Here is a 25279-nt window from a genome sequence, read left to right as displayed (position 1 = left end):
TGGAAAAAGAAAAAAAAAAAAAAAAACACCCCTAAAACACGAAAGAGAAAAAAAAAAATACAAACAAGGGGCTAAAAATAAAAGTTTTCTATAAAAAAATGTCATCACCATGATCGTCATTATTTATATATGTATATATACACACACACATGTATATATATATCCATATAAATCTCTATATTTTCCGTGTCCATGGGGAGGTGAGGGGGGAGTTGTAGTTCCACGACATCAGAGTTTGGACGACTGCACCGGGCGGCATGCAGGACGTCCCGAACCCCCACGGCCTTCGGCCTTCACGAACCAGCCAGCGGAGGTCAGAGCTGACCGACGGCAGTCTTTCTGACCCGCAGTCTTTGTCCCGCCCACTGACGCGAGTTCATAGGTCCAGCGCGTCCGTGTTTGGCCAGCAGATCTCAAAAAAAGAAAAAAAAAAAAAAGAAAAAAAAAACCTAACAAAAAACAAAAAAACTGCAGTAGCCCTGTTAATGCAGTCTGAGAAATGATACACTGTACATTTAACATGCACGGCCAGATAGCATTAAAAAAGTAAAAAAAGACACAAAAAAAAATCAAAAGCCTGCAAATGGCATCATTCATACGTCTTTTCTTTCATGCTCTCACTCACGCTTGTTTGTTTCCCCCCTCCCCAGTACACATTGGATACTAACCGACGAGCACCACGAAACAGTGGAGGTACAAAAAAGTGCCGAGTACCGAGAGAGGACAGTGAAGGTAAGAATCTGTGGGTGTAGCTGTAGTCTCCACGGCGCGACGGGACTGGAACTGCCTCCGTTAGGTCCGAGCAGAATCGGTGTGGTTTTTGATCAGGCGCGTGTGCACAGAAAACGTACACTTAACCATCCATTCAGGAAAAACTCCCCCCTTCACCTGCGACTACGCAACAAAATCCAACCACAGAATTTCTTCATCTCCAGGTTTTGAGGGTTTGGCTCCCGCAATAGTCAGGTCTCCATCAACTGAGGTGAAACTGACGATGTTTTAAAAGTTGGGATGCGGCGTGTTTTCTCATGATCTGATAACATCATGCTTCGATGGACTCAAGAAAAGCTTCAGAAACTACTTTTTAGTGTCGATTTTGGATGTGCAAGGGGTTAAATTTAAGACCAAAAACCAAGCATGATGTGGTTTCATGGTGAAAATAACATAGAAGAGTTTAAAAATTATCTCAACATTCATTTATTTATTCATTAATTAGGAAAAAAAAAAACACTGTTTACATTTTTTACCAGTCTGCAGAAGAACTGAGTTTTCTGTAAAATGTTTCAGGTTGTTTTTTGAGAATGTTTCCCCGGGTTTGTAACACCCAGTGTGAATGCAAACCTGACTATTGTCACTGTTCTTAAACATGAATTCAAATTAAAACCCAGTAAAACAACCGTTCTCTCACATGATCGCACACGCACGCACGCACGCACACACACACACACACACACACACACACACGCACACACGCTTTAACACTAGAGCAGGAAACTGTCATTGACCAGCAACCGATTTTTTTTTTGTCATCCCCGTTTAAAAAAAAAACAAAAAAAAATTCATCAGTTCAGTTTCTTTCGCCACCAAAATCTTTGAAAAACATCCTCGGATGCTCTCGACTTCAAAGTGACTAGCAGCCAAAAAAAAAAAAAAAAAAAAAAGTTATTCCTCCAAAGTCTGGCTGTGCGCTGGCATCAGTTTCCCACCCTGACCAACATGCTCCCGAAACACAAATACAAACTCAAGATACTGCAAATACATGTGTACACATATATACAAATAGAAGTGGCCCCTCCGAGGCGGGAGGGGGAGGGGGGAGGGGCCAGCTTAACAATTTATAATGCATCATTTTCTGTATATGCCAAGAATAAAACTTTTCTAAATAAAATACATAGTTATCTGTGATGGTGGGGAATGAGGACAGCAGATGACCAGAGAGGAGGAGGCGGGCAGGGAGTGTCAGAGGAGAGCAGGAGCGCGAGGGAGGAGGAGCCGCTGTGGGGGGGGGGAGACGGGATGGAAGGGGAAAGACTCTTCTCCTCGACTGTGTCGCTGCTCCCGGGCACTGTCCGGTGCTGCCGCAACGCTCCGCCTCTTCTCCGTTTCTTTAGATCGTTCCCGGAATAATAATATTAATAATAATGACCACGACAATGCTAAAAAAATATATATAAACCCCCAGCCATGTCTCACGTCCGCAAGTCCACAAAAAAAGGTGGTGGTGGTGGTGGTGGTGGTAGAGGGGGGGTGGTGAGGGGGTGGTGGGGTGGGGTGGGGTGGGGGGGGAGAGGCCGGGCCCTCGAGTTCATCTGAGACGAAGAGAGATGCAAGAAGTGAAGAATGAGAGAGGAGGGAGAACGAGAGAGAGGGAGAAGAGGCCTGACGGATGGGACGGGCCGAGTGAGGGAAGTGTGGCAAACGAGAGCGGCTGAAGAAGAGGAAGGGGGGAGGAGGGAACAAAAGACGGGGGGGTAAAAAAAAAAAAAAAGAGAGCACCACAGGCAGGATGTGCTGTGATGAAGAGGAAATAAACAGCAAAGAGGAAGCGGAGATGAATCGGGGGGGGGATGTCGGGACCAAAGAGAAGTCGTGTTGGGGCGTCTGTGATCCACACACTGGTGTCCTTCTGGGGGTTGGTCACAGAAGACTTGGTGGAAAAGCATGAACGAGTGATGACGACACGGCCTCACTGTGAGCGCGCCCTCTCTCTCCATCCCTCTCGTGGAGGGAAACGGTTTGCATTCTCCCCCGCCGCGCTGGTCCTTGATCCCAGGGAGCATCATACCTCCAGGAAGCGAGAGCTGCTGGCCTTGGCGTGGAAAGGCTCGGACCACATGCGCCGCAAATCCCCCTGCGAGACACAAACACCCGGTCACACACCAGACGGCGGCCCGGGGAGAGAACCGCTGCTGGGCTTACAGGAAGCAGCCGCATTTCTGACAGCGGGTGCCGCGTCGAGCATTTGATCTGTTGTTGAGAGCGCGGCTGCTGCTGAACTGATCCACACGAGACTGTGTGGCAAACACTAAAGTTCTCCTGTGAGAGAATCTACATCTGTTTATGAGCAGTTCTTCTCATTATTTACATTTCTTTGTTGTTTCATTAGTATTACTGAAATGAGCCATGTGTCTTTTCAGAACATGTACAGAACATCCAAACAACATGGAGACACTGTAAACATTATTACACAACACGTTTACAGTCTGTGTGTCATTTATAAAAGCAGAATTTTGTGTTGCGCTAACAACGCATAGAAAAGATAAATTGAACAGTCCTGCTGTAACATTTGAAGTTTGCTCTTAATTGCCAAAAAAAAAAAGTGTAAACCTCTCCTTGACCTTATCTTTTCTGCTGATTTTAGCAGGAAAAAGAAAAGGGAAGGGGGGGGGGGAAGGGCCCCAGCTTGGACTTTCATGTCTTGCAAACCAATGAGTGAAGTGAATGCGCTCCATCGAACCTTCAGGTAGGCCATAGTGAGCAGAGGCAGCAGGGTGAAGGGCACCAGGTAGAGCAGGGCGGGCTGAGCGGCACGGTGGATCCTGGAGGCTACGGTCGCGGTCAGCAGACCTGCAAACATCCACATGGTCACAATGAAGAATAATAAAAAAAAAAAAAACAATGAGGTGACATTTTCATCTATGAAAATGACGATTAAAACCTCGGCCTTTTCCGTCCAACACGCCCACCGATAGATCGCTTACCCACAAAGTATCCGATGAGAGTGCAGTGGAAATAGGAGACGCGCTGCATGCGTCCGGACATGTTGCCCGGCCCCGGGACCTCGCCGGTCGCTTGCTTCTTGTAGTTATCGTAGCGCAGGACGAAGCACAGGAGCAGCCCCGGCATCACGATGTCTCCGATTCCCAGCATGGAGAAGTGACTTCCGGTGGAACTGAGAGGACACAGCGGGCAGGAAGCGGGTGAAACTCCAGAGCTGCGTCTGACGGCGGCTGTCAGAGCAGGGGCATCGATTTTTCGCACGCGTAACAGAAAAACGGCAGCACTGCGGCTTAAAAACAGAAGATCATATGGCCTTGAGGTGTTCACTCCTCAGAGAACTCAAGACAGAAGTGGAGGAACATCCAACAAGTACTGAGAAGGCCCAGAAAAACCTTCTGCTCCGCATGGTGACACCAGAGAAAACGACCGTTTCCCAACAGGAAGTCTTACAACAACGATAAATGACAGCTTCAACTGTTGGATTCAAAAATGAGCTTTGGACGCGGCGGCGGCCGCCGCCAACGACAACACAGTAAATATTTGTACATGTTGCAGCTGGACTCTGCGGTTACCGTGAACCGTAACATAGTTCAGGAAAAATCTGGTAAAAGAAAATAGAAACATTAACTTACATAAACATGAAGAAGAATCTCATGTTTTTAATTTCTCTGTATAAAAATGTTTTAACTGTTTTACATTTTAACTTTCTGACAAAAGTGAGAACAGATGATTTTCAGATTTTTTTTTTTTGTGATTTTCAAACATTCCCACTGATTTGTACAGTAAAATGTACAGACTTCTCCTAAAATTATAGCCTGACCTTTAACATCGACTGAGTCTGAGGGTTTTGTGGGAGGAGATTAAATCATCCCTTGATAGGAATCACTGCCGCCGTGCTGACAGCCAGATTATCGCCGGAGTTACCTGGGAAAGACCAGTTTGCCCGGTAGGGAGAGGCGGGGCACGTCGCGGCCCATCCCCGGCCCCAGGTGCAGCTTCCGGGACAGGACGTCTATGGGATTTTCAGCAGGCTGGGTGGCGACTTTCACCATCACATTACTGTTGAAGATGTAGGCTGAGAAAAACACCTGAAGGGGGCAAATAAAAGACGGAGTGCTGTCAGGGCTGGGAAAACGGTCTTACTGTCTGAGCTGACTGGAAGTCGGCATTCAGTCTAAATGATTGTTAATCCACTTCCCATTATCAGCCCCTAAATAAGCTCTGCGCTCTCAACACTGCCTCCAAAACCACAAAAATTAATTTAATTGATCTAAATAAGTGTTGTTGCTCTTTTATAATCTAACAGAGGACACAAACGGTTATCAGAGGGGAAATTAAAATGAAGGAGGTGATGTGCTTGCGGGCTGCTGGCTGAAGATAAGAGCTTAAATGCTTGTAATTTCTCAAAGGAAATAATCTTCATCTGAGGTCTGGCTAATGGAGACAGATTGTCTTTTATAACTCGGCTTCATATCAGCTACTTAGCATCTAACATTTCATTGTAGCTGCTCCTCTTGTGAGTTTATAATGTTTAAATTTCCTGTTATGAACAGTCAAACTCACGGCAGCTGAATCTAGGATCTTAAGAGGCTCGATGGTTATTACTTCGTGTCAAATACAGAGCGAGGCATTTTTTTTTTTTTAGGAGGCGTGTTTCTCCTGCCGTTGGTGCTTCTTACCCAGAACACATCGTAAATGAGCAGTCCCGACAGCAGCAGGCAGGACACCTTCAGACTGGGGAGCCGCACGAAGGCGATCATGGCGACGCACAGCCCCATGGCTAAAGCTGCAGGGGGGAGAGAAAAAAAACGCCACGGTTCAAAACATGGGCGAGATGACGCAGCAGCCTGGACGCTGGATTCACAATCATTTAAAGTTAAATTGAACTTAGATTCTCAAAAAAACATTAAAAATATTGATTTTCTTCCAAATCAATCCCCTCGTCGACCAGTGGTTCAAACTAGATTTGCTTCTATGTGCTTCACAGACAAAACACATCAAATAAAATCTAAAGAAACTACAAAAAGAAAAAAGACAATGAGAGGGGAACGAATAAAAAGCATTGCATAAAAGGCAAAGTAAGGGTGAATAACAGAATGAAGTGTAACAAAAGCGAAACTAAAAACGCTCTTAAGAAAACAAGTACCCAGAAAATGAGAAAATAACAAAGGAAAGGTTACACTGATGTTTTGAAACAGATCAAACTGAGTGAGATAATATGAAGGCTGCAAAAAAAAAAGAAAGACAGATAAAGCAGGTAATTGACAGAAAAATAAAAGAAAGGCCAATAAAACAAATGAGTAGCTAAAAAAAAGCTATAAAAGCAGTATACTATTAAAAAAAGGAGATTATTAAGGCTTAAAACAATACAACAGCTAAAATAAAATAGCCATAAACAGGAAAATAAGGTTAAAAAAAGGTTTCATTCACATATTTATAAACTGCTTAAATCACATTTTCATCACGGAGGTAATTTTCCCATTTCTGCAGAGGACGGCTGGAAATGAATACTGAGGACTTCCCTCTGCTTTGGCAGTCTGTCATTACCTTTTCATGAAGACCAGTCATCTTAAATGTTTTAAACTAGAGCTGAACAGACGAACAGAACCAGGTATTAACTTCCACTGTCGGCCTGAGCCCGAAGATAAAGTACGCCTGTTCACCGAGTCGTTCCAGGTGTCTCCTCCTCCAGGAGGATGGAGAATTTTACACTGAATTTTCTATTAGTTGTAGCATTTTTGTATCGGCTACGTTCTACACTTGAGGCAGTCAGCACACAGAAGACAACGCACCGTCCATCAGAAGCCAGTGTCCGGTCAGCACCCAGATGAGCACCAGCATGACGGAGAGGGAGAAGGACAGGAGCTCGGCCAGAGTGAAGCGCCCACAGCAGCCGAACGAGATCCTACAACAGAGAGACGCGACGTGCAGAACACGCACATTAAAATCATGTCAGACATTCCGTCACGTAAAGTGAAGAATGCGTTGTATTTAGGCGATGAAAATAACCTGGAAATTCGAAACGCCGTCTGACTGTTCGATCAAACCTAGTTTGAGTGGTTTCAATCAAGAAGCATTTATCTACCGCTTCCTGTGGGCTTTTGTTTGTGCGATTACCGCCTCCCGTAGAACAGTGGCACACACATCTGGATTAGCTTAAGTAAGCATCTGAATCGACGTTTTCAGAATATAGGACCTCTGAGACGACACAGTGCCCACAACGCATGAGGGGTAAACATGCCAAATGCAGCTTGATTACTTTGTTTTTTTTCACTGTAGTATCTCGACGCCACAAAATGGCAACAAACTAAAACACTGAGCAGAAAAGGGTTTTAGTGGTAGGTGGAGCTATTATTGGCTCAGTAAAGCTGACAGAGATTTACTGGGACTGGATAGGAGGGTGTGCATGTTGAGGAGATGCTCCTGGTGACTGTTTATGTTGCTTCTCCTCAGACTCTTCAGAACCTTTGAAACAGAAGGTTTTTCAATAAACCCTCACATGTAGTTTGTGAGCAGTGAGGCAATAAAAGAGAAGCTATAGTTCGGAGAAAGTGTCTTTTAACTCCTGAAGATGAGGTTCGTGTTTCTACACCACGGAGTAAAGCATATCTAATGGTTTGAAGTCTCTCTTCGGCAGTGTGTGTGCATGTTACTGTTGTGTTTCTCTCCATGTCACAGCATAAAGATATACATGTTCTGACTGGGTGACTTCCATACCAGAGCTTCCTCCCGTCCTCCAGAAACAGGACTGTAGGTGTGAGGGTGTGTGTGTGACTGTGTGTCTCTCAGTATTAACCCCGTCCAGATGTAACCTTGCTCCAGCCCCTCTGTTTTCTGAATGATTGATGGATGAGTGAGTGGCTGAATGGGGAGTGCTGTGCAATCTGATTCAACGTAAAAAATAGTATAATGCGGTTTTTTTAAACGATATTCATAGAGAGAATCCGCAGTGTTTCCTTACTTGTTCTGTGGCGAGCACGGTCTGGTCAGATACTGGCACATTGGCAACAAGAGGAATGCAAATGCAATTGTTGCAAGAACTGAGGAGAGGAGGAGCACAGAAAGCACAGCAGTGAGAATTGGGCAATAATCGGGCAAATAATGACGGTCAGTTTCAAAAATCAACCCCGTGAAGAAGCCTTGTCCAGTGACCAACTGGTGAACGAAAAAGTGAAGCCATACAGGTTACTGTAGGGCAGCGGTGCTGTATTTACCTGCAGTGCAGATGGTGAAGACCACCTGTACCGAGTCAAAGAAGAAGAACATGACGAGCAGAGACACAGACGCTCCTATGGGCAGAAAGAGGGCCTGTGTGGAGTCTATGGTCTGAATGCCTGGAAAACAAGTGAAACGAGACAAGGATCAATCACACAAAACAAGAACTGATGCCAACAGCTGATATAGACGTGGAGTAAAAGCAGGACTGCTGGAGTAGCTTTGAAGATAATGTCTGAGGTCAAGACAACATTAGAAAACTGGAAAAATAAAGATTTGCCACTTACTGTTGTTTGTGTTACTGTTATTGAAAGACCCCGTTGTTGAGGGGTTGCCATCTTTATCCTTCTCCTGGTTCTCACAGTCCATGTTTAATGACCTGCAGGAGAGAGGGAGGAAGCCAAAGAGGACTGTGTTACTCAGGGATCACTCATCAGGATCTCAGAAGCATGTGCAAAGAAAGAAGCTCAAAACATTAAATTGTGATTTGGGTGATCAGGCTGCACACAGCACTCCCAGCACATGTAAAAATAGACTAATGCAACCAGGCCAAATTAAGGTTGAGTGCAATCCCTTGGGGCAAAAAACACCACTAGAGGGCGCTTTTTTTGAAAAAAGCCAAACTCACAACTCAAAGGCCAGCAGTTTACCAGTCCAGAATTAACAGAAATGACTTAAGTTGCACGACTTACTGCAGTACAACCTGTGCAACACAGGTATTAGAGAAAATGTGTGAAAGCTAGATTAAAAAAAAAAAAAAAAAAAGGACCGACAGAGGAAGACAGCTGTTCTCATCATCTACTTAAGCATTTTTATTTATGCAAGTCATCATTATTGTCATATCAAGCAACATTATTGCATATTGTGTGGCCCTAAATAAAAGAAAGTAACCCTCTGCGTGGCTGAGAACCAGAGCGCATTTCTGTTGGATGTCATCCTACAACACAGACAAAGACATCACAATTTGGACTTTCTCGTATGATTTTATTATTGCAATCAATGCAAAGATCTTAGTGCATGTCTTTGTTCTAATGGGCACGTTTGCCTTAAAATGAAACAGTCATGTCAGTTTTTTTCTCCTGAGGCAAAGAAAAGTGGCTCCGCTATTGAGCGGCTAAACCCAGGTCTTAAGTTAATGAGGTAATGGCACAGTGTTTAGTTTTTTTTTTTGTTGTTGATGTAAGCCAAACAAAGACAGTGACTCAGAGTAATTCATTCATTCAGTTTGTTGTGGTTGTCAGCTGTTGGTGGTTGAACTTGGAAAGGAAAAAAAAAAAAAAAAACTTCACAAGGAAACATCTCAAGTTGACCCTCTCAGTCAGAACAGCGTCATTTACACCTGATGGAGCGAAAAAGAAAAAGTCTGTATATTAATGATTAAACAACAGAATGCTGAAAAAAAATATCAAAATGATGACTTCAAAGGAATTCCAGGTGGCAATCTGGTTGTTTTATTTGTTGCCAGAATCAACACGTGTCTGTGAAGAAATACTGCTATTTTTGATCCATGCTGTGGACTACACGCCCTTGAAATAGCAAAAGTAGATTTGGGCATTCCTGAATAAATTAGCACCTGTAAAGAATTTGATGTAATGGGTCATAAATCTGACAGTTCTGTCTGCTTACTTAGTAATTTCCTCCTGATAAAGAGTACAATGCAAGCCCAAGTTACGATCTGCACAAAACTGTCCAGGATCTAAAGCGAGCCGCTTGATGGTGATTTTAACGCAGGGGGAAAATGAATCATTGTGCTGTATTGATGTGATCGGCTAAGAGTCACCTCTAGTAAACAGCCTCCAAACGGCACAAGTTTTACATCGACTTAAAGCACACTTCCTGAAAAGTCTGCCTAAAATAACAGGGGAAAGGAGAAGTCGGTGACTCTGCACAGAAACCTGAAGGGAAGAGACGAGCTCATATCTCAGACATAACAATTTGGCATTATTGATCCTGGGCACGGTTGCATTTTTGCAAAGGATTCCTGAGATAATAAAAAAAAAAATAGAAACAAATCTTCAAGATGTTGCTCAAGATTTTCACTAAAGTCCGAACTAAAAATCCCTTAAAATTAGTTTCCTGACAGAGGCAGCCACACAGCAGGACTTCATTTGAATTGATCTCATCAGGTTTAACTTTCAAATCAAGACGATGATCTCATAAAGTCTGTAAAGTCTCCCGTTAACTCTTTACGCATACAATTCTGTTACCTGATAAGACGGCTCTCATAATGCAGAAACACAGCTGGCTGTCCATGAGACAAATGTCACATTGATTTTGTGATTTTGTTTTGTGAATGAGCAAAACATAAAACACCTCTGAGACAAATGTGTGAAAAATGTTAAAATGCTAATGAATCAATCGAAACAATTTACTGAAGAAAACAACAACAACAACAAATGAAACTGTTTGCATTCACTTTAAATAAACTTTAGTAACACAGCACGTTTGACTTCTTTTAGCAGTCTCAACATACTTTCCACAATCTGCTCCAGTATCAAATTGACACACATCAGCGGTGATGGCTGCAATGTGTTATCGGGTAAACATGCAATACACAATATAGTGGAGTATTGGGATAATGGAACGATCTGTGATTGATAGAAGACCTTAAATGTTTTTTTTTTTGTGTTTTTTTTTTAACCTCAGAACTCCGCCTCCAGCTTCAGGTATGAAAGAGTGTAACATGATACGATATGATACTGTATGAAATATGCAACTTCCTTTCTGGTTAAACCTTCTCTGTACAGCTTGACACAGTTTCTCTGAGTAATAATTTGTACACAGTGCTGAACACTTGGCCCCTCCAGATGGAAACGTGGGGCAACTCGCAGTTATTTTACACAAAAACCCGAGTGCTGTGGTGCACCCATAACCTGGCAATGCTGCAGGTGTGAATGTTTTCATAAGTTAAATGCTAACATTTGTTGCATGAACACTGTTGAATTCACACTGAAATACTACATCGTTACTGACCTACTTGGCAAATATGTCAAAAAGCTATTGGCTGATATTGTGGTCCATGTGTCAAAGTTTCTTATGGAGGTACAAAGGAAGCCATTTTTATGCCCGGAAAATGCCATTGTTGCTTAAACAAACAACAAAATGTACTGTTTTTACTTGAAAATAAAATGTTTGGGGTTGCCACAAATTTCCCTTCGACCACACTGCCCTCGCTTCTGCAATCACAACAGTCCTCCCTAAAGCTTTCTCCTCACACTTTGACATCTCGCTAGTGGGTGGGCATCTCAGGCAGTGGGGCGCCATCTGATTGATCGAGTATGTTGACATGCAGTGCATTAACGCAGTTCAATAAAATAGAATTTTGCAGTTCAGTCAGTTTTTTTTCAGTGCAAGTACTGTGAATGTTTGTACAGCTGTGACAGTAAACCTAGTAAGTTGTGCTCGGACATAATTGGGAGGAAGTTTGCGTTCACCGTCTTGCCTGCGGAGCTGCCCGAGGACAATTTGATACACCGACAAGGTGAGATCGGGATCGAACCAACTGGGCCGCAGCCATATACAGGCGACTAGGCAGGAGTAAATAAAACATATACGACTAAATAAAATATATTTTGGGGGTTCTGGCTTCCCGCAGCCTACAAATAAGGCTGCTTCAAAAATGAGAAAAACTGCAGCGCAGCACATGCAGGCGTTATTGTCAGCTGGTACCAGCGTGCTCAGCAAGACGGTGTCCGCCGTCTTGATTTGTTCAACTTACCTGAAGCTGCCATAGACGATGAGGAGGATGGAGATGAGGAAGGTGGACACCTGGCTGGAGTCGACTAAGGAGTATGCCCTATGGAGGAGAGAAGGAGAGAGGAGACTTGAATTACATGGCATGATACAGAGTATGATCAAAGTGGAAGTAAAATAAGCAGAACTCCTTTATCTTTACTGGGCAGGTGATCTCGTTTTAGAAATTCAGAAATCCATCTTATCTACCGCAGGTGACACAAAATCTTGTGAGTTCATATCTCCTGTACTATCACAGTATTCAACAGTGCATCTGTAATCTATAAAAGAAATCCAGTGACATCTCTATCCCATTGACAAGTTTCAAGAAATAGTTTAATGTGTAGAATTCTGCTCAGTTTGAAATTCTCCGACACACTTTTGCAAATGTAAAAGTTGATTTAAGTGTCACAACTAAGAAATTGCCATGGATTTCAGACATCGCCAGTTCAGGGTTAATAGGTTCTATAATTACTATCTTTTTAGGGACATCACAACAAAGCTGTTACAACTCATACTGTTTACCACGACATGAAAGGCATAATTACTCCGAATAAATCCTGAACAGATGGAGTAAAGTAGCCGCACAATAAACAATCATCTGAAGAGACTCAAACACTTGAAGCCCACATAAATCTGCTGCTTTCACACTTTTGTTGAATCTAAAACACACATCTTTGGTTACGTGAAAGCTGGTCAGGCTGATTTCCAGTTTGGTGACTGAATATTTATCCCGAGATCAGGACCACTCTGCTGATCCAAGCCAAAGTTCGGGGTCCCATCTGATGACATGCGATTGAGGGGACACAGGATGAACCTGGCTTTAGTCACATTGACTTTAAGATGCCATATGAAAGAAAGATGACCAACTTCAAATATGACAAATTAGAAGGCAGAAAAACCCACCTGTGAAATTGTTCAAATGTGAATTGTGTAAATATCCCTTTCTTTGGGAATAAAGATGGTTTTCTTTCTGGATTCTACTCTATAATCTGTTCAGCTGGAGGGTGCACACCCTTAGAGAAGCACAAACACGAGCGAGAAGTCAACCTCGACCATTTATACTTTCTATGCTACAATGCTGAGGACAAATACCAAAAACAGACGGGCACTAAACTGTTATTTAAGCGAGTTATTTTAGATTTGGACCAACCACAACAGTCAGCACATAGTCAGAGTTTATGGTGGTTTTTTGACACATTTTCCACACACACACACACACAAAGAAACGTGTCTTCCACAACGAAGCCTCACAACTCAAACTGAAACGGTGGGTGGAAAGCTCACACTAGAGGTTACGTACTACAGTATTATGAAGTAAAACTTATACGATGCCAGTTATAAACAAAACAGCAGCTGAATTAACTTTGTATAGAAGACGCTCAAACAGGGCCCAGTCGGGCCTGTGCAATGATGTTAAAATCTTAACAATCTTTTTAGGTGACTATGTAAAAAAAACCCACAGTAAAAGATGAATGCGAGATCGTTGCACAACGCTCTGAGGCTGCATGGCGCATGAAATATTCAGCCCCCAAGAGATTACTGGGCATAGTACAACAAAGCAGCAAAGAAAGAAAGAGGAGTGTTTGATAGTAAAATCTGAATTGCATTTTTTTTTAAATAAAAAAAAGTAATATTTGGAGGGAAAGAAGTTACTGATTATGGAAATATATGCATGAGCACAAAATTCAAAATGAACTGTAAACAACAGATCAAAAAGGCGCATTAGTGATAATGAGTGTTTGCATTAAGAAGCGCTTGGAACGGTTATGTGACATTACATAATGACGGCGACATGCTTGTGAAAAATGGCTACGATCTGATCATCTACACCAAAGAAACTTTATACAAACATCAGGTCTGAGAGAGCTGAAAAATAAACGAGGGGAGATTTAAAGGTGATCACAACGTGTGAATGCAGACGTCTTGCTTTCATTTATTTGCATATCAACTGAAAAGGCAACCTCCTGGGTAAGAGTTACATCCAAAGCCAAAGCGGAAGTATTTTACTTTTATTCTTATAGCTCGATAAAAATGCTGACCACACCCTATAAAGCAAAACGGTTACAACTACACCTGTCCTGGAACAGTCCTGACAACCGCAAATCTATCAGGTTCAGCTACATTTTTTTAACGCCGCCATCTTTTTAGTGGCATAAAGACCTCCTCCTCTCACCGGTTAGGTGAGGACTGAAAAGCAGTTTTCATTATGAGAGGCACTATATGATCATGTCATCAATGCTCTCAACCTACATTTTCCTGACAATGTTCAGATGAGTTTCGACACACACAGCTGAACTATGACTGCTGGAGCTGGGAAAGGCGTCAATGGACGAGCTGTTAGTGCTGATTGACTCACGCCGGCTCTGCTTGATTGTTTTGATGTATTTGACAAACTCCGATCAAATACAAGGTGGCTGGTAAGTGTTCAATGGGGCGGACACAGCCACCCACTTACATTGCCCTTAGTGAGATTGTTCCAAGTTTTGTTCCAAGAGGCGCTGCTACACCAACGCAAGTAAAAGACAAGACCAAATAACAACAGTGCCATCAAGGACGAAAGGTTTAACCGTCTCTGCTCGGGGTAGCTGTTGAAAATGAACACAAATCAGTGAAGGTGGCTGGTATTGTGATAATGAACAAAAACAGGTTCACTGCATTTTCCTGATAAAGGATGAGTGTGGCTTCAAAACTGCATTCATCCACCTCGAGTCTATCGTGTTAATCAGTGAGCTCGGCTGACAGTGGAATTTATTTTTTTTGGACGCTGTCTAATCCAATATCTCATACCTTTCTAGTTCCGACACTTTCAGTGTCAAATAAACCCAGGGTTTTTCAGACAAATATGTAAACTGCCATGCTGCTCGTGGACAGGGTGCTTTGTCTGAGCGTCAAACTGTTCTCAAAACAATAATGTGAGACCTTGACATGCAACTTTTAACTATAATGCAGGCCTTTTTTTCCAGATGCAAAGACAAGGCTGGCACTGTGACATGCCTGCCTTCAGCGGAGAGGTGCAGTCTGGCCTGTCTTTCTATCAAACTCTGGCCAGAGGAGAGGAAAGCACACTTCACTGACGAGATCTAATCACCTGTCCACCTCTGTCAGGCTTCAGCATTGCATTAAGTCACTTTTACAGATTATTCCAATAAAAAAAAGTTAAATAGGAGGCATAAAACATGATGAAAATTCTCTGTAACTGGAAATTCACTTTTTCAAAATCACTCTGCTGACAGGTCATTACTGAGGGTTCCTGAATAAAACCTTCAACTCTCAACTGCTCAGGCTGCGTCAGAAAGGGAAACAATAAAACTTGTGCCAAATAAGACCTGGATCACATGACCCGATGAGGTGAACCCCGAAGAGAGCAGCTGCTGGTGCAACAGTACCTTCAGCCTAAAAATGTAAATCAATTTGTTAAATAATAGACAAAACAGCAAAATAAATAACACAATGCTATGTTTTGTGAAATTGCAACTTGTGACAAGGAATTTACTAGGTTCAAAACACTGGTGGTAAGACTGGAAAGACCGCTAACTGTTAACTACATAATTAATCTGTGGTTCACATATCAGACCGCATGAGGTGAACGGCTCAAACTTCAGGCTATTACAACATTCAGAGCAAATAGGGATGTGTCTGGTTAAAAAAAAAAGAAAAAAAGAAGCTTATTTCATTTGAAGTGGTCTAACAAGGTACTAAAGTAGGTGCCATTTCTCATGGGTGGAATTATCAGGCGCTGCAATTAAAATCTGTCTATTTCTGCTGGCAGACAGTGAGTGCTGTTTGAGTATTGCTGGGCTTTGCCAGTCTTCCTTCCAGTCCTCATAGAAAAGCTCAGCATGAAAAGACTCAGCACATCAAATCATTTTTCATTCTGGAGCGCCCCTGATACAGGAACTCACAGATTTCATTGTGATGCAGCTGCTACATAAAAAAAAAAAAAAAAAAAAAGAGAGAGAGAGCCAAATCGTCTGTCTTTTTCATTCATTGAGCGAAAAAGAAACGATTACAGGTTGTTGAGGTAACATATAGTTCACTGTGGAATGAGGACACTGGGACAATACTGCCTCGTGTTGCTTTTACTTGTTCTTGTTTATTCAACCCGGGCTTCTGCCGAACGACAGCGAAACAGTCTCCGCCTAATTCATCTTTACAGAAACTTCATATCACAACGGAGTGAAGCACACTTGACCCGAGATATGGGTCATGACCAGCTCCCAACAACACCGAAGATACAAATTTCACACCCTATTCAGGTTCTTCTTCTTCGCTTGTAACAGGTTACATGTCTTGGCAGCGGCTTGTCCTCTGCACATGAATGAAGTGGTGAAGAAAGTGACCTTCTTTCATCCACTGACACTAATGATGTCACTGCTTCACTGTCAACACGCCTCGGCGCTCCGCAGCTAGTTTCATCTACCGCGGGCCTAATTCATATTCTGGAGCCGAACTGGTTCGTCTGAATTCTGTGAACAGAAGCCTGTAGAACATGGGTGAGATAGATGAATGGAACATTTAAAAACAAAATACAATCCCGGACTGTTGAGGCCTGGATGGCCGCCCAAAGTGCCATAAGACGTCCTTGTTCGCTGACAGACTAGGTTTTCAATAACACAATTCCAATACCGGCCTCCATCAAACCAGTTGCATGCATGACTTGACCACTAAGGGCCATGTCACCGGGCACAATAAACACTTCTGCTATTCTTGCCACTTCACACTGCAGATACTTAACAATGCGTGTCCTCAAATATTATCGGTCTGTGACACACAGGCCGGGACATTTCTCAAAACTGAAGCGATGATCCTTTAGCACGGGGTACGATTTGCTCAGTACGTGAAGGGAATAGACCCCCCCCCCCCCCCCCCCCCCCCCCTCGTCTATGCATATCCTCTTCTCACTGAATTAAAATTTTACCACAGGGGGTGGTGAGGATAAAATTGATCTCCCCTTGAGTGATTAAATCTAGTCACTAGCAGACCAGACAATCCTCCAGTAAGGGTCTTTTGTCTTTCACCTGAATCAGCACCACTGTGGACGCTTGAGCAACACCCCTAAACCCCAAAGGCTACCCGGAGAACGAGCCACTGTTGTTTCAGGATGGATTGAGCGCAGGGCAAATCTCACTGTACTAGTTTATATGTGACAGAGGAATTTCTTCTTTAGGACAGTGGCTTCAGATTAGAGATGCAAGGTGGATCACTGCAGCAAATATCTCGACCACAAAGAGATCTTGGTGGGAACAGTGAAAGCCACTGCTTTTCCCCACCCTCAACCCCACCCCGGGGGGCCTTGAGCAAAGCCCCAACAGTCCTGAGTGCTCCCCCGGACCCTGTAGTCGCTGATCTTTCACAATGGATTCATGCAGAGGAAAAATCTCAGTTCAATACTTTGCACATGTAAATGCAATGAAATATTTTCTTTCTAGGGATCCAAGTAAAGCAGGGCTGCCAACTCTTGGATGTTGATAGACACACTTTTTCTATGGTTATTGTAGTAATTTCTGAATGAATACTGGAATTTCTGTATTTTCAGAACCATTCAGTACAGAATAAATCAGATGTGCCTTTACAAAGAACTAAAACTACTTTTTTCTTCAACACTGTGTGTTTCTGTGGCTTCAAAAGACTAAAATAGGCCAACAAAACATCTACCTAGTTTGCAAAAGTTGTAGAGAGAATGCCATCCCAATCAGGAATGGACTTATCCGCCTCTACTTTCTGATCCAACGGATGTAGCGGATTACATCTATCTAGAACAAAAACATTGGCAATCTTCAACTGTGACTGTTTCTCCCTCTACGTAAAAAACACACTACTTCCACTGCTGTACTGTTTACACCTTGTGTCACAGTTTCTTCTGTTTGAGCAGTGAAAAGAGATTGGACAGAACAAAGGGGGAGAGTCACACCGAGAGCAAGCGACATTTCTCATGTTGGAATAACACGGCCTGTGCCTCGGCTCAGAGTCACCAGGATGTCCTCCAGCTCAAAGTTTGATGACATTTTGGGAGGTGTGGGAGATCCACACCAGCTGCTGGTCGCACCTATCAGAACTGCGATCAAGATTTAATCGTTTTCAGAGCACATGAACCCCACGAGTGGAAACCTTGGCTTGGAAATTTGAGCTGGGCCAGACTGCTTTGTTCCTCCAAATTAAAACTAATTGGGCTTTTGAGTTGTGAAGGATAATCTTGGTGGTGCTTCTGCTCAGGGTAAAGGCAACAGGTGCTTTAGCAATCTGCCAGATAGGAAGAGGTCAATGTGCACGGTGTGCAGGTGGAACACTGGCTGGGAAAGCACTGTGAGGACTCTTGAAATATACAACTACTGCTTTACCGCTCGGCACAATCGTCCGTTCAGTCGGAGTAAAACTATTTTTAATGTTTATGAGGCAGAGCTTTTAGTAGAACCCGGTACTTACGAGGTCATGTGAATGATTAGTTGATTAGACAGTGTCTACGAAAGCCGGGACTGAAGTGGACTGTACGGTGGATGGTCTTAATAATAGGATTTGGGGATTAGATCCTAATAACCAGGTTACCTGAGAGAGAATGCTTTTCTTCTTGAATTCATTAACGCAAAGATATTTCTGGACTGTTGCTGTAATAACCTGCAACAAATGTCATTTTCTGATAAATATTTGGTTCATTTATTGGACATGGTACTCCAGTGTATACTGGGGGTATTTGGTGGCTTCAGCAGGGACAGCAGCTAAAGTCTGACTGTAGAAGGGAATTAAAGAACATCACATTTTTAGATTTACAATTATTGGACAATGCCAAACATGCTGCCGAGATCAAATAATAAAAATAAGATATAATTTAAAATATATTTGTATTTGATGTTCAATCTCTTTGTCCACAAATGGTGTAACGGTACCAAAGGCATAATAAACAGAGCGAAACAAACCAAAACGTCAGCCATAACAATAAAACCAAGAGTAAACACTTTTTTTTCAAAGCAATGGAAATGAGGGGCAGCCGTTAACCAGAAAGCACCACGAGTGAATCATGAGGAATGAGATGTAAATAAAACAGTCATGTGCTGTTATAATGCTGGTAGAAGCGTAACATGGGGATCAATGTGTGTTACAGTGGATTAAATGAGTCAATCCTGAGGTGGAGTTAGCTTTTTGTTATTCCTGCTCTTATCATGCTGCCCGACTGACACCAAGACTTCCATGTGTGCTGTATAAATCACTTGCCTTTATGTAACATTTGCTGTCAATCAAAACAAAGAATCACCCTTTAAACAGGCCATTCTTGCCAAGACAGCTAATATATTCAGGCAATCTGCATATATATATAGATATCAGTCAAAACAAATAGCTCAGATGACTGAGTTTAACATATCAAAACATTTGTGACTCTGCAAGCAATGTGATAGTGTGTAAAAAGTGAAGAGTAAAAAAAAAAAAGACATTTTTTTTAAAAGAAAAATCTACCATTATTAGTAAATTTGAAAAGGGCACCGCTGATGAAGAGCAGCCCTAAAAAAGAAAAAAAAAAAAAAAAAAAAAAAAAAAAGAAGAGCAATATCTGATATCTTTCAGCCTGAAAACTGCAGAAACTTATGTTGAGAAGCATCAGGCCCAAATGAGGAACTTTTGCTTTGAGGTTTTCACATGTTTTCACGTGTTTTCACCAGAGAAGACAAATCTGATTGTTTTGTTGCAATTACACACAAAAAAAAGCTTCAAAAATTAAAGAGAAGTTTTGTGCTGTGAACATATTATCAAATGGTAACACATCAAAAACTTTTCAGGTGGGTAGGCTGTCAATTTCAGTCCAGTCCAAATTGAATAATCATGCAGTCCTTGAATAAGGAGAGTTTGAAAAGTTAAAAGTTCATTTTATCTGAATATATGAATTTTTTTTCAGTTCAATGCAGAGTTTTTACACTCAGGCAATTTGTCAGAAAAATAAATATGAAGGTGAATCACCACCAGTCAATGATTTGGCATCAAATCGTGCTAAAGTAAAATTAGTGTAATGTTGCCGATATTTGTGTCAAACTTAATATTTGAAGGTAAAGGTTACTTATGACACATTAACACAGCTGGACACACTTTTTAACACTCAATTTGCCAGACACAACATCTACAGCCGTCATACAAGAAAAACAGTGACGGTAAATGTGGTTTAGGCCCGTTCGCCAGCTTTGGTTTCACTTTCAATTGACGCCGACTGCTAAATAAGGCGACGCTTTGGTAGGCCATGAGTTACAAAAATGTGGCAACGGTTGCCACAGCTTGTTGTGCAAACACGAGTCGAACTCTTTGCATTGGCATTTCTGAAGAAGACACAGGTCAACTAATATGAAGACACTTGAAATTTATGAGTATCTGTTCTGGCAACTTCATTAAAATCATCGAACCTGGAAGAATCTTCAGGATTTCATGTTTTCAGGGTCTGTATGAAGACAGATTTGTATAGTTTGTTAATTTTAGAAGAAGGCATTGACGATAGACCAGTAACAATGAATAGTACATCATCTGTTCCACTCTGTCATGTAGAAGAGCAACAGCACGGACTTTACATTCACTGTGCTGCAATATCTCTCAAGTAATGAATGAAAAGCCCTGGTGGCAAAGCCATTAAATCTCCAAAATATCTAAAGGCGGTTCGGATTGATTATTAAAGTTGAGACTGTTCATCAATTATGCAACCTGTCCTTCACAGACGTTTCAGTTCAGTGACAAAAGTTGATGTTTCCAAAATGCGTTCTCCGTTAAGTAATCAAATCGAGAGAGATATTCATGGCTGGGTTTCTTTTATTTTTCAAAGGTTGGGACATTTCAAAGTGAAGATCTTGGCTTCAGTAGAGCTGCAGATGGAATACCAAGTGACGTGTGATCGTATTTCAACATCCACATCTCTTACGCCTCCTCTTTCATATTAGAAAAGTCATGTTTTTCCTCTGAAAGACAGTAAACGTTGAGACGACTCAATACCGCAGAGTTGGTTGTTTTGTTATTCCCACAAAGATCGCAGTCAGCCCGTTGCTGTACCTGCACTTGCAGCAGCTATTCACCAAACTCTGAACTCCCTGTATCTGCTATAATAACAGCAGCACCCAAAAAAAAAAAAAATAAAAAAACCAGGAAGTGTCCCAAATAGGTACTGCCAATCGCCTCTCGTGACATTTTCAAACTTGGAAATGTGCTACGAATACTTCCCAGATTCTCAAACTGACTGTAGTACAACGCCGCTGTCTTTGTTTGGGCCCGAGTCAAATTCAAAGTACTATGCTAAAGAACAAACAAAAAAAAAAAAAAACACACACATTTTGAACTCCATAGCAAATTGAAAGCTTTCTCTGACAGCAGTGGTGGTGTTTTCATATCTGTCGGCTCAAATTCAAAGACGTCACACTTCGTTCAGTAAAAATAAATGCCTAGCAACTGCAAAGTTTCAGTCTTACCTAACATGTCTGTGTGATCAGCACTTCTTCCACTGCAGGAAGTCCTACTTACATGAACACATACACAAATAAAGGTTGAAAGGTTCAATATAAATTGTGCAGTCGGACAGCTGCTGGGCTGAAAGCGAGGATGAGAAACCAGAGGTCAACCTCAACAGATGGTTCACACCAAAGATATCTGCACCAAACAAGACTACAAACTTCTAACCGAGACATCTTCAGGCTTCAGCATTAACCAGAGAGTTCCTACAGGGCTCATTTGTAAGCAATTTATTTATCCACGTTGCTTTACAGGAGCTATAAAACTAATGGTGCACAACACAAATTGCAAATATTCCCCGACCAGATGTTTTTACACACACAATTACTAGAGGTCCGACTACAAATGCCAGTAAAAACATCTATTGTTTAAAGCTGTGGCTGCTTAAATATTTCCTGTATTGAAATGCACAATGTCAGATTTAAATGCTCAAAGAGCAAAACGGATAATTTTATTTGCAGTGCATGTGTCATCTTTGTATCTGTGCTTTCAAGTGTTACATTCCACATCTGAAGACGCGATGCCGATACAGCAGCATCTCCTGTTAGGCGCCGATAAAGGTGAGAGCAAAGAACAACAACAAAGGCTCGTGTTTGCAGAAGCAGATTTGATCTGTGTGAGCAGAAAAACAAAAACGAAACCCATCCTTTTTAAAATACAGAAAACATAGCGGATCATACAGGTTGTGGTTTGCCAGCATAATGATGATAGAATGAACAGGAAACACTGCAATATGATACTGTCACATCAACAGGTGGAACTTCATCAGTAATCCTTTAAATCACAGTAACAACCACATTAAATGCACCTTTCAACGCAGCTGAAGAGATTAGCAGAGCCAGTCTGGTCACATAGCAGACAACTACATTTGGAATTACTACAGAATCTTAAAATCTGAGAGTGAGTTATCAGTTTGGTGGTCATTTTATATTCCAGAAGCTCTTCTTTGACATTTAAATGAAATTTTGTCACAGCTCTGAAAGTTATTTAGCCTCACTTGTTTATTGATGCCAGTAATGATCTAATCTGATCTATTTCTGGAGCGCAGCTTCGACAAAATCCTAATTCTGAAGATATGCTCTTGCTTGCTTAGTGGACAATTATTAAACAAAACTGCGAAAGGCATGTTTATTATTGCTTCAATACTGGAAGTTACAACATGTTTGAAACTGCTGTCAAGCTGTTTGAAGGCACGTTTATCGAAGGATTTAGAGACCCCTTTCACTGGGCATTGATAATCTGTCTATCCTGTCCTGACATGGAAACGCCACACGTTAATGGGGTTAAATGCCACGAGATGGGAATCGATTGGATTGGATTGACCACATCTGGGGATGATGAGACTTGAGCGGTGATCAGCTGTCAGCCGGGTGTAAATGCCATCTGTACAGTGAGATGACCCGGCAAAGCTGAGAGGCCAAACCAGATGCTCATCCTGCTACATTAATCAAACCAAGCAAAAGCTACAACAAGCAGAGGAAACTTACAAATCATCACTCAATATTAGTCATGAATAGTTGTGGTGAAGTTCTTGACCAAACTGCAGCATTAAATCTGTATATTGAGGTTCAACACAGGCAGAAGCTGGGAACAAGATGCATTAATGTCTAATATTAATGTATAAAGAGAAAATCATTTGTGATCTTTATGGGATCTAATGTATTATGATTTCAAGCTGATCATTAAGACTGAAAGAATAAAATGAATTACCCGTTACTGGCAAAAAACTAAAACTAGTCTCCATCATCACTTTAACGCTGGAGTCAATGCGAAAATCACTCTGGAAGTGTTTTCTATTAAACTGTTAATTCCACACATTTAGCATTCGAAAAGCGCCCCCCTCCAAGCCAACATTATTCAAACTTCGATAAATAAATAGCATGGAGGGGAAACACACTAAACCCAGAAGATGGATTTGTCCACTCAAGGCACTTTGTTTCTCCCATGAAACTGTTGTTGTTACCAACGTGCTGAATACTGATAGTCATAAAAAAAAATCTCTCCTTGCAAAATGTGAATACGATTTTTTTTAAATAACATTCCAAATGAATGAGATGATCAGTGAAGATGTTCATGTTCTATTGATTATTTGGCCCGATTAGAGAATCAGAGCAGAAATGAAATTTGAAAATGAAAGGACTTCCCCCAGCTTTAACCCTGATCATAAAGCCTTGTTTATATGACAATTACACAAAGCCACTAAACTGGGGAAAAAAATAAACACAGCTGGAAATAACTGTTTACAGACATCTGAATGATGAGTTTCAGTCAACTGACCTTAAACCTACAAGTCAAATGACAGAGGGACTTTTTCGGTTCATAGAAAATAATGACCCAAAAAAGGATGAACAACTTGTACACCAAATAAAGATAATTTCCAGCTTCATAATGGAGTCAAAGTTAAGATTGTGTCATGAAAAATAATTTATATAATAACTTTTGAAACAATTTGCTGGTTTAATGACTGACAGTGAAATCACCTCAGGTCTGCTTGGGAAACACTACAGCAGTCTTTCAGTAAGGTGCTCCTTTATCCTGCCAGACACTGTGATTAGTTATCGTTTCAGCAGTATGAATGGACTTGATTTCATTCTGTGATGTGTTTCATTTTTCCCTGGATCCTTGGTTTGAATCAGACTGGAACTGACAAGAGTTCAACAAGAAACAGAGTGCACCCCTGCCATTCAATGAACCTGATCTAATCTTACAAACACTCATTACATTGGACGACTTAACACCAACATGCTGCTGCTCTCACAATTAAATCCCCCCCTCTGAGATGAGCCAAGCATAATTTATCCTGGAATAACGTGCCGGGCCTTAACTAGGTGGTCATTTTATTCACGTAGACAGCGCATTTCACTGACCACAGCATCTCTGAGCCTTTAACAAGCACGACCCCTCAAATGTCTCCCTGATTTCAGCGTGACTACCTCACGAATCCAAATAAGCAAGTTGTGATAAACCGATGGTTTGTCACCAAACAGACACTCGTAATTTGTGACATGCGACGCTGTTTAGCCTTCTACGACTGAACCTTTGTTATTGTGAGCAGCGGGTCGACGACGGATGCTAACCAGCTAATCGGCTAATTCGCTGGCACGGCTAACGTCAACGAATCGGCTTGACATTGTCATGCAACGCTGGTTTTACTGTGCAACAAGCGGCCACATCATCGGGTCGAGAGCAAGCCGTCGCCCGGTGACCCCAATGTGCTGATCGGACGAGTGCGGGGCAGCTAGCCCTTTAGCATCGCCTCACAATAGCAGCACTGGATTTGACCGAAGCATCAGCTGGTGCTACCGATTAGCCGCGGCTAGCTAACCTGCAGCTAGCCTAGCTGTTAGCAGTAAAATATCTGGATCTGGAGGATTTCTGCTCTATAGTCGAGTATAAATGCACCTGAAACAATCAACACAGAAAAGGGAAAACATTTCAGTGATTTGAGAACGATATAATGCATTGGTGTAGTGAGGAATTGCAGCCCGGGGTGGGCAGTGAGAAGCAGTAGCTAATGTCTGGTAGCTCCGAGTAGTCGGCGGCGGCTGTGCGCACTCACCAGGATGAGTAGCCCTGCTCCGCCATAGCGCCGAAAACAGTGGGCTCCGCGGCTGTGGCTAACACAGATTCAGGTCCCGGTGACAACCCGCTGGGACCCGGGGAGAGCTTTTCTGCTTTTCCTTCACAATCCGACGCCCTTAGCAGTTACTTTTAGGTGACAACATGGTGATACATTCCGGCGGCAGCTAGTAGTCACTAGCTGAATCTCTTGCGATTGAAACGAGAATGATGGTTTGCTATCGTTAGGTGGACAAGACAAAGCACCCCGAGAAAAAAAAAATACCCCACACAGATGTTATTTTCGTCGGTTTCGCTAATGTCCTGCCGTCACCCCAGCCCGAGAAGGCTCGGTCTCCAACGATGCTACACCCACTGTAAATCCATATTCAGCGCGACGTATCCAGGAGAAATTCGGATATTCCTCAGGTCTGCACCCCTAGCTGTTATGGAAGACGTTCAGCTTTGTTTTCTATGGCGAGAATCCACGGGAACGCGCAAAATCGCCCTGCTGTGGAGGTTTACAAGTAGGACGTGCACTGAGACGGTTTCCCTTCAGCTGGCGGCGGCGCAGCCTATCACATCC

The 25279-nt window shown here is 42.3% G+C and overlaps 1 protein-coding gene across 2 annotated transcripts; it reads right to left on the bottom strand.

The window, feature by feature from the left end:
- Positions 1–296: 296 nt before the first annotated feature.
- On the bottom strand, positions 297–25279 carry sppl3 (signal peptide peptidase 3). 2 transcript variants are annotated; one of them, XM_030085090.1, is made up of 11 exons: positions 24695–25279; positions 11654–11731; positions 8223–8314; positions 7935–8054; positions 7682–7760; positions 6513–6631; positions 5400–5506; positions 4645–4808; positions 3702–3892; positions 3458–3567; positions 297–2851 (listed from the first exon to the last, which is right to left on the bottom strand). In XM_030085090.1, the coding sequence occupies exons 1-11, from the start codon at positions 24718–24720 to the stop codon at positions 2780–2782; spliced, it is 1158 nt and encodes a 385-aa protein (XP_029940950.1). In that variant the 5' UTR covers positions 24721–25279; the 3' UTR covers positions 297–2779. The 2 variants fall into 2 exon arrangements, with proteins under 2 accessions (XP_029940950.1, XP_029940951.1); XM_030085091.1 differs by having other exon boundaries at positions 6513–6625; positions 24695–25278.

This window comes from Salarias fasciatus (assembly GCF_902148845.1).
Source record: "Salarias fasciatus chromosome 7 unlocalized genomic scaffold, fSalaFa1.1 super_scaffold_4, whole genome shotgun sequence".
NCBI classification, from domain to species: Eukaryota; Metazoa; Chordata; class Actinopteri; order Blenniiformes; family Blenniidae; genus Salarias; species Salarias fasciatus.
This window is presented reverse-complemented; position numbering and strand designations above follow the sequence as displayed.